At 43.0% G+C, this 10433-nt stretch overlaps 1 protein-coding gene across 1 annotated transcript; it reads right to left on the reverse strand.

Annotated features, from left to right (window-relative positions):
- Positions 1-889: 889 nt before the first annotated feature.
- c9h1orf53 (chromosome 9 C1orf53 homolog) lies at positions 890-10095 on the reverse strand. The gene is made up of 4 exons (XM_067990636.1): positions 10035-10095; positions 9274-9448; positions 2008-2109; positions 890-1180 (listed from the first exon to the last, which is right to left on the reverse strand). Exons 2-4 carry the CDS (start codon positions 9424-9426, stop codon positions 1109-1111), a joined length of 327 nt encoding a protein of 108 aa, XP_067846737.1. The 5' UTR covers positions 9427-9448; positions 10035-10095; the 3' UTR covers positions 890-1108.
- Positions 10096-10433: the final 338 nt, after the last annotated feature.

Raw genomic sequence — 10433 nt, forward strand, 5'->3', positions numbered from 1 at the left:
TGTCATTAAGCTCAATATCAGGTGCAGCTGGCATTCTAAGCCTTGCATTGCATTATATGTGTCTTTGGCCTTGAACAATGTATGTACCCACTGGACATGACACACATAGCAAGTATCACTCACATGAGATCCACTCATTTTTTTGGACATGGTGTCAGACCAGAACCTATGTAGTATTCCCTCATCTCCTTGCAACAAATACTATATCGAAATAATAAAGGCCTGAATGTAATCAGGATTACAAATAAAATTTTACTTTGGCTTTCTGCCGCATGTTAACTAAAATATTTCCCAACCATTTGAGATAAACTCGGTAATGTGGATTACTATTCAAACAACCGTCTCCAATTTTGAGAAGTGCGTGTGTGTGTGTGGCGGGGGGGTTATTTAATTAACGAAAGTAGCAGCACCCTACTCCTCGTTGTGCGCCTCCGCCCGCCTGATAGCTGAGGGAGCGCGCCAAAATAGCTGCCTTTCCCTGCAGTCCTTGTGCGGTCACTAGCCCAGCCCGGCCCGGCAGTCTGCGTGTGGACACCAGCCCAGCCCGGCCCCACGGGAGCGTCTCATTTCAGAACTTTATCTTCTACTTTATGGGTAAGTGACCAATGAAAGGGAGGACATAATAAGTGAAAACACATTTTAAAGAATGTTTTTATACAACAGTAACACTGATAATATAACGCACAACCCAATAAATAAAGTGACATTTCAGTACTTTTTGGACAGCCACTTTTCCAGCTTGGCCATTTTGCCCTTTATCTTTTTCCCATCTCGAGTAACCAAGTTGTGCATTTTCATGACATTTGGAATTCATTTTCACCCAGATTATTTAACACTTCAAAACAATGAAATATGTTTAACAGCAAAGTTATGATTGAAGTGCCAATAATGCAGTGCATGATCTTTTATTATCGAAAGGTACATCAATCAATGCAACGGCGCTCAGATAGACACTCGCAGAAGGGAGACGTCAGGAGTATTTTACTTCAAACCGTATTTCCTTTGGGTTTTGGGACACATCGGTATCAACGATCTAATCCTTTTTTTTTCTGAGCAAAACTGTTTCGACTGGATCCACTCGATTGACTTGACTCGATTTGTGACCAATTCAGACATAAAACATGGAATTGAACCGCTTCCTTTTAGATGGGTCTTTAACGTTGACTTGGTCGTAAGGGCACTGCAAAGATAATTTAAAGAAATGAAATTATTCCTTCGTCCCATGACGATGAATATAAAGGATACTTAATATTTATAAATGTGAAGATTCTTCACACATAGGAATGAACGTGGGATAAAACTCCGTTTTCTTGGGAAGCTGCCTGCAGGCTTAAGAATGTAACTAAAAGACGTTGAAACAAATGGCATTGATTACTGTTCAGGAAACCGCACTTCCTAAACGTGTCTCCTCAAGTGCTGAGCTTGGTTATGTCGAAAGTGATCGAGCCTATTAGTGTAATTTACTGATTTATGTCGGGTTTTCTCGGATTGAAAAAAAAATCCCAATTTAATTTTAACTCACTAATAAAGTTAAACGATCAGTTGGAAACACGCAGGAAAATTTATGGAAACATGCTGAGAAAATTTAAACGTCAGCGTTAAGATTTCCTTATATACTTTTAAAATTCACCTTCAATATTTTTTATCAATAGTTTTCAACTATAAAACGGGAAAATTAGATTTAAAATGTTCTCCTTATATGCAATATTAAAAGCTCTCCTTACACCTTTGGAACTGGATTCTCTAAACCCAATAATAAAGTTCTTACATTCCCTAAGAATTGGTCTTAATAATTTTTTTTTAAGTTACAGATTTGCAAGGAAAACGCCAATATCTGTAACCCAAGAATACAATAAAACCCTGATAACTGCCAACGTACACCCAAAGGGTCAAACATTACAGATACGATTTATTTTAGAGTTTGAGTCTGGATTTACAAGATCAGGAAAGAGGAAATTCCTGTTGGAAATAGGAGGCGGATGTAAACAAAGAAGGTCTGTTACTCACGTGTCTGCAAGCGGAGCCGCAGCATTTCCCGCGCTGCAGGTGGGCCAGACGAGTAAATACCAGGTAGCCGCTCTCTGGGTCCACATAGGTCTGCTGGCTAGCCTTTAACAACATAAAGGGGACGTCTACAATATTGTGAACATGCATTGTAAAACAATAACAGTAAAGGGTGAATTTTAATTTTCTGATCTCCACCGACTCCAGACAGCGTGCGGACCTCCAGCTGGGAGCCAGGTTCTCCACGTTGGACTAAAAGCTGCTGGGAAAGAGCAGCGTTTTACCCAAAGGGATTCGGATAGGCGCTTCGTTCGGTTTCAAAACTCAGTTTGCACGGATAGTTTGTAAACATTTGGCAGATGAACTGGATGTTTATTTGTGCTTTGCCCTTGTTGTGATTTCAGTGCAGCATAGTCACTTACCCATGCTCAGGGAAACATCCTTTTCAGATGACGCGATATGGGGGGCGGGGAGGGGGGCATACGTCTTTACACTGGAATTTTCATAACCATATACTATTAATTTACAACAACTTGCAATTATACAGAGCCTTTAACGTAGTAAGAGCATCCCAAGGCGCTTCACAGGAGCGTTATCAGACAAAATTTGACACCGAGATATAAAAGGTCAGGTGACCAAAAGCTTGGACAAAGAGATAGGTTTCAAGGAGCAACTTAAAGGAGGAGAGGTAGAGGGGCGAGCAGGTTTTTTTTATTCGTTCATGGGATGTGGGCGTCGCTGGCGAGGCCGGCATTTATTGCCCATCCCGAATTGCCCTTCAGAAGGTGGTGGTGAGCCGCCTTCTTGAACCACTACAGTCCGTGTGGTGAAGGTTCTCCCACAGTGCTGTTAGGAAGGGAGTTCCAGGATTTTGACCCAGCAACGATGAAGGAACGGCAATATATTTCCAAGTCGGGATGGTGTGTGATTTGGAGGGGAACGTGCAGGTGGTGTTGTTCCCATGTGCCTGCTGCTCTTGTCCTTCTAGGTGGTAGAGGTCGCGGGTTTGGGAGGTGCTGTCGAAGAAGCCTTGGCGAGTTGCTGCAGTGCATCCTGTGGATGGTGCACACTGCAGCCACAGTGCGCCGGTGGTGAAGGGAGTGAATGTTTAGGGTGGTGGATGGGGTGCTAATCAAGCAGGCTGCTTTGTCCTGGAGGGAATTCCTGAGCTTAGGGCCGAGGCAGCTGAAGGCACGGCCACCAATGGTAGAGCGATGAAACTTTAAAGTCATGATTTACTGTGCGCTGGTTTGGTGAAGTAAGTGGCCTGGAATTTCCTACGTGGTATTGGACCTGGAAATACGCCTGTTCTTGTGCCCATTCTGCCAATCTTATTAGCATATGCCCAAACGTAAAATGGGCATAATTGTCCAGCATGGTTTGAACCTAATTGGAACAGAATCAAAGGGGCCTCAAGGTGCTAGGGTGGAGGACTATAAAAATGGGAGAAATTTTTTCTTTCCCCATGAGGCTGGGGAATGCAAAGTAAGCTGCACACAGCTCTCTGTCATAAAGATTATTAATTAATTCATTTAAATTGCTCTGTGGGGAGTTTCAATTTTCTCAATTCTCCCTTCTCACAGATGACTGACTCACAGGAGAAGGCCACCAGGAAGAGAGACTTCAACTTTGCGGAAGACCATCTCCCTGGACGAGATAGAGGGAAGCCGGGACTGGCTTCTCAGCTCCCCCACAACCCTGCCGTCATGTACGGTCAGGGGGCGGGTGTGGATGGAGGTGGCAGCGTCACTGTGTGCCTCATCCATTGTGCCCTGGACTGCATAGTGGTGCCGGAAAAAAGTCAACGACCTGACCAAGAGAGTGAAGATAAGACACTCGCCATGCCCTCCCTTTCTTCCTCGCTCACTGTGAGCACCACGCTTGAGTTTCTGAGGCAGAACTAGTTGATCAGTGATCTTTCAGCAAAAATCCCGGATAGATGCAGATCAGTAGTGTCTTCAGTTGTTCCAAACATTCAAACGACCACAAGCCTAATGTTTCTCTACTTTTGTCTTTGCAGCGCAAGAATATGCACAATGCCCAGAAGAGGGCAAAGAGTGAGGGGGGGGTTCCAAACCTCTGCCATCTAACCCCTCTCCGCCATGAGAAGAAGGCAGCGGAACTGCTGCCGAGGTGGGGTGGGGGGGGGGGTTGGGGTTGATTCCACAACCAGGTGTGTACCTGTCCACATGCTATCTCTGAATGCTTCAGGACGAGAACCTATGCTTCCCTCCACCCATTGCCCCCCTGGGACATTTCAGCATTGACAAAGGCAACCATTCTAAACCTCTGATTTTCCTTTCCGCAGGTCAGTCAAGATGCTGGAATGCAGAGGAGGAGGGGGACAAGGAGGAAGAGGAGGGGACAAGGGTGGGGGAGCAGATTCCAGAGAAACTGGAGAACACTGGCTTTGCCATGCAACTTGTGCTGCCAGATGAGAGGTCGAAGGTAAGCTGGAGCTGCAAGCCTCCACTCTTTCAAGGCATTGCACCCTTCCCCGCTCCACCCCCCCCCCCCCCCCCCCCCCAGCCCTGCTTTCAGTTCACCCCCAAGCAGAGTCAGAGTCATCTGGCTCTCCTCAATCAGGTACCAGCGCGGACACAATCCACCAGGGTGAGTGAGCGCCTCTGACAAGGGAGCTCTCCAGCATCACAATCCAGTTTCAGGGCACAGGGAGACCCTGAAGAGGTGGAGGATGCCGCCACCTCACTGGAGGGACCGGCTAGAAGGCAGCCATGGACTGGTGAGTCAGTGGAGTGTGATTTGACGGCTGCAGGCCTGAAGAGGCACCTGCTGGTGGAGCAGCAGAATGACATGACTCTGGGCTCCATCAGCAGTAACATGGAGCTTCTTGCAGGTTTGGCCTCTGAATCTGCTGCAATGTTCAGCATCAACATCGCACAGGCAATGTTAGCATTGTGAGAACCAATGCAGCAGGTGGCGACTGCACTGGAACATGCAGCAGGTCCCCCGGCTCGGAACGTTGAGGGAGAATTCCAGCCTGCAGGCTGCTGACTGGGCCTGCAGATCAAGACCGTAGTAGAAGGATGGCTGATGCGTTCCAAGTGCCTGCTACTGCCATTTCTCTGGGCAGCACAGCCCGGCTCCAGCATTCCAACAGCTGGCGCGGTGCCACCTGCATATGGCAGCTGGGGATCTCCCTCCTGGAATGCAGGTAGCAGCAGCCCTGGTGCAGGAGCACAAGGCCGTGAGCATGGTCTGACCACAGGCCCATGACTCATCAGCCCGGCATCACTCCACCATGCCTCACATTTATGGTCCCAAGTTTAAAGGGAGACGGTGCAATGGAGAAGCTGGCCAATGGGTTCATGTCGGCACCAGGGCCAAGCAGGGTGCCTTGAGGGAGTAGGGGGAAATTTAATTCCTGTCTCTACTACTTCCTCTTTCTCCTTTTTTGGGAAGGGGGGAAGCTGCCTGGCTGGAAAATTGTGACCATCAATCTCATTCGATGACTATCTTGTTTTTGAATTGTTATTGCTGCTAATTTTTTAAAAATTGATTCGAAGAGGTTAAATATTTATTTAAATTTGTCAAAGTTCACCAAAGTTGTAACAATTGCTGAAGTTTACATTAGTTTAACTCAGGTTTCCAATGGTTCCTAACACTGATTCATGTTCATCAAAGGATTATCCTTGTAAATAGTTGTACAAATTTCTAGAGAGTTTAACGTTGCCATAAAACAATGTAATTAAAATATGTTTCTTAGGGTCTAGTTAACAATTTGTTGAAAAGTCTAAGTTTGTTTAACTTTTTCAGGCAACATTTGTATTTTTTCTAACAATTTGCACAGAAAGTTAGGAAATTTTTTTTGTAATAAAACAGTCTTTGAAGTTTAAGAGAGCTGTGTCTGACTCTTCTACTGCCAACTTTCTTCTCAGCTAACCAAAAGCTGGAAGTACAATGGGTTTTAGGAGGCCATTGTATGAATTGGCTCTCCAAACCTGAAGTGAACTCTGAAGCAATTTATTATCAGTTTGCTTGCTGGAATGCAAATATACTGTGATGCTAGCAGTTCTGCCTATCATGCGACTATTCTGTTCAATTCGGGGTATGGCGGTATTAACTTACAACTTGATTCCAACAAGCCTTTCCTAGGCCAATTAACAAATTGTCATTTCACTCCCAATGTATGTGAAATAAATTATGTATTTTAACTAACACAGACCACTTGCAGAAGTTCTAATTAATTGTTCCCACTGGGTCAAGAGATGTATCTATAGACTTGCAATTGGTATTACACACACATATTTATATCTTGCATGATTTTATTCATAATGCGTTGACTATTATTACCCCCATAAACTAAGCAAAATGTCAATTCAAAAAATAAAATTATAATGCAGCACGCAATGGATTCATCGTTTTCCTTTGGGAGTGTTCATGATGATGTATAGAATAAGGATAAACTGATTACTGATTTGTGGCAGTTTTTCAATGTCTCACATTTTCCAATAAATATGGTGAAATTGGAAAATAATGTTCATCACCAACTTCAACTCAACCTAGACCAAAAAAAGGTGGGGGGGGTCTAAAAACTCTATATGATTTATCACATTACATTGAAACTCATGCGTTTGAATCTTAACGTGCAGTTACAATGCACAAAGTGAATCGACAGCAAGTCACTCTTGAATTCGCTGCAATTTGAAGAGCCAAATTATACCTTTCCAGAGAGCTGAACACAACTCCAAGTCTGTGCTATAATAAATTAAGAGGTCTAGGAAATGCTAAAATGACATCCTAGTGCTTTGGACAGTAATGAAAGAACTGGCATGTAACCCCAGCAAAAAAGGAATTTACTAAACAGCAAGTTGAAATTATGTGGATTCTTGTTTGACTATATTCAATTTTGTTGATGCTGACTTATATAATTCATGTTTAAGAGTATTTTGTGCAATAAATGTTTAGTTGGTGTAAGCTGGTAATGAAGGTACTGATCTCATGACACTTTTCATTCCAAGTTAGCATATTCCAATTGTTTTTGATAGCAATGGATTTATTTAATTTTGTTCTGTAGATGTATTTTTGATATGGATTGGAAAGCTCTCCTGGATTCAATCAATCTGTAAAGGACAATTTGGGGGTGGCGAGGGGGAGAGGAGTGCAGCATTTGATGAGAGGAGTTTAAACATCATGGAATCACATTGCTGCAGATGGGAGGAAATTGGAAATGGGAAATCTGAACTGACCAAGATCTCGTTTACACTGAGGGAGGGATATGTGCTTTGGGTGTGAAACCACCAGCTGCTGGGGGTTTCAGTTTCAGGTCCCGAGTGTGTTGAGGAGTTAGACCACTGATCTGACTCTGCAATTACACAAGTTTAGCTTTGTAGTGAACTGGAAACTGGTTGATTGTGACACTGAAGTTGGAGTGTAAACACATGCTTAAGGAATGTGCTTTTTATGGATGTCAGATCTGATTTTAGACAGTCCAATAACTTAAAAACAATATTGTTACATTGTTGCTAGCAACTGCAATGTTTCCATAAATTGAACATTTTTATCTGGGGTATGTTACCTGGCACATACTCTGTTTGTCTTTCTCATTTTTGAAGCTTAATATTTCACAGGAATAACAGCTGAAATGATATTATGTTTGCCCAAATTGATGCACCTAAATTAGGCTATTGTTCAGGAAACAGTTGTTACACCGACTGAAATCATTTCATTATATTTGCATTTTATTTATTTTTGTATTATTGGATTAGGTCAAAGTGAGCAGCCTTTATTAGGTATAAGACTGCGGTAGCTAGATATGTGGATCAATAAATGGAAATTTTTTTTTTGTTGGTGTATATTATTTGTGCTGCACATATAATGAATTGCAGCCAATCTGTTATGTTACCCTATCATCACACCTCTGCGCAAATCATTTCTAAAAGGTGGGTTTTAGTTGTTTTTCACAGGAGTCCAAATACGTGTTTTCCACTTCAGCTATATTTGGTGCAATTTTGGTTAATCAATTATGACCATTTAACCATTAGTGAACACAGTACAGTACTGTAAAAGAGATTGGAACTGTTATCAGAAAATATTACAGAATAATCATGATGTCTACAATCTAATCCTATTGACACACTGTTTTGCATTTGTAAACGCATATTAATACACAGAACAAACAGGAATTAAACAAACCCCTTGGGACTTTGGGGTGTACTTTCCAATCCACGAAATTCAATGCTTATAGCTCTTGTACCACTTTCCTCTGTGCCATTTTTAGGTAGGTCTTAACTGGTTTATTTTAAATGGGGTCATGCCCACCTGAACATAGTTACTCACAAAATCATACAGCACATGAGGCCATTCAGCCCATTGTGCCTGTGCTGGCTCTCTGAAAGAGCTACCAATTAGTCCCACTCCCCTGCTATTTCCCCATGGCCCTGCAATGTTTTCTTTTTAAATCGAGAGCCAATTCCCTTTTGAAAGTTACTAATAGATCTGCTTCCACCACCCTTTCAGGCGATGCATTCCAGATCGTAACAAGTCGCTGAGTAAAAAAATTCTCCTCATCTCCCCACTGGCTTTTTTGCCAATTACCTTAAATCTGTGTCCTCAGGTTACCAACCCTCCTGCCAGTGGAAACAGTTTCTCCCTATCTATCCCATCAAAACTCTCATAATTTTGAACACCTCTATTGAATCTCCCCTTAAACTTTCTGATCTAAGGAAAACAATCCCAACTTCTCCAGTCTCTCCAGATAACTGAAACCTCTCATCCCTGGTACCATTCTAGTAAACCTCATGTGAACCCTCTCTAAGGCCTTTATGTCCTTTCCAAAGTGTGGTGCCCAGAATTGAACACAATACTTTTAACTGAGGTCGAACCAGCCATTTATAAGGGTTTAGCATAACTTCATTGCTTTTGTACTCTATGCCTCGATTTATAAAGCCAAGGATCCCGTATGAAAACTTCACTGATGGGAGCAGTATCCCAAAATTGAAGGAGTTGGTTTGAGTTTTCTTTTGCTAAAGGGTTTACAAATGCAAAGCTATGCGTCAAGGTGACGTAGTGACGTTTGAGTATTTTTAACGCACATTTTCCCTTTCCTGTTTAAAAAAAGTACAGCGCAGTTGGAGACATTTCAGCCCACACCAAATTGTAACGTTGCATTCCCATTGTGATCAATGAAACTTGTTACGAGCGACTACAGCGCGCCAATAAACTTTGACCAGGCAGGACTTACTTTGCTCGGAACAAGGATCGCAGCAGCTTCAAAAGCACGGTGGCACTTTGAAGGCAATGACTCACCTTACAGGCCTGCTGATGAGAGTGAGCGATCTCCTGTTCACGCGTCGTTAACTCCGCGGCTTTCCGGGGCTCTGGCTCCGGCTCCCCGTCCCTTGCATTTCCAGCCGAATCTTGGTGATCGCTCCGACTGCCCCGAGCCTCGGTGCCAGTCATACTGCAGCTGCAACGGGGTGACCTTCCAGCCAAGAACCGGGGAAACAGAAAGAGTTTTGAACACATTTCTTCCAATATTATAAGTAGCGCTTGGCCACTTCAAAATATTTGGATGTAAAAAAAAATTGGGGTGAATCGATTGAACTGCACCGGGAGCGTAAACATTACAAAGGTTCAGGGTTTTTAAAAAAAATAAAATCGGCAGTCGACACTTAAGAGCATTGGACCATCGGGAGGGTTAAATTGCAACATAACATCAATAAGTTTAAAATTCCTAAGCGTACATGAAATTGGAGGCTGTTTTAATTAACCAAAGGATATCGCGTTTGTTGTGGAAAGATGATTGATTTCAGCAGAATGTGCCCCCTGCTCACACTGGTGTGCGGTAAATTCTTGTTGCCATCCGGATGTTTGAATAGTGACACACAGCTTTTGGGCTGGTATTACAAGTGCAAAAAAAAATCAGTGGTTTATCTTCACCCAGGAAAGGATGCACGTGAATAATGCAGTTCTGACATAAAATGAGCAATGTAAAGAGTTCATTATGCTGCCGGTTTAGAGTTAGTAATGACCCAGAGCACCGTGAATTGGATTTTTTTTTAGCTCACCGTTCAGATCGTATTATCTTTGTGCCACAAATTGCTGGAAGTGCGAATTGATAACGGCGTGGTGATGTCAGCGGGGTATCTGGGACCTCATGAACGTCGGGTCCTATGGTCTATCTCCTCAATGAAATTTAAGGATGGAGAAAGAAACAGAGCCAACGACAGAGAAGGAAATCCAGCGAATTAGAGTCAAACTAGATACAGAAAGAGAAATAAAGAGAGTGGTTTAAGAGAGAGAGAATGGAGAAGTAAAAAAAATATATAAAATTTAAAAAGCCTCTAAAATAGTCCACAGTTTCATTGTTCCCATTCTGGGCCTCCAAGGTTGAGTTTCATTACAGAACCATACCATTACCATCATTATGTGGAGATGCCGGTGATGGACTGGGGTTGACAATTGTA

The sequence above is a fragment of the Heptranchias perlo genome, chromosome 9 (assembly GCF_035084215.1).
Source record: "Heptranchias perlo isolate sHepPer1 chromosome 9, sHepPer1.hap1, whole genome shotgun sequence".
NCBI classification, from domain to species: domain Eukaryota; kingdom Metazoa; phylum Chordata; class Chondrichthyes; order Hexanchiformes; family Hexanchidae; genus Heptranchias; species Heptranchias perlo.

Coding starts and splice junctions, on each gene's coding strand:
- c9h1orf53 (XM_067990636.1), bottom strand. CDS start 9,426: ATGACTGGCACCGAGGCTCGGGGCAGTCGGAGCGATCACCAAGATTCG. Junction 2,110..9,273: donor CTCATCAGCAGGCCTGTAAG/GTGAGTCATTGC, acceptor ATGTTGTTAAAG/GCTAGCCAGCAGACCTATGT. Junction 1,181..2,007: donor GCGGCTCCGCTTGCAGACAC/GTGAGTAACAGA, acceptor TTATCTTTGCAG/TGCCCTTACGACCAAGTCAA.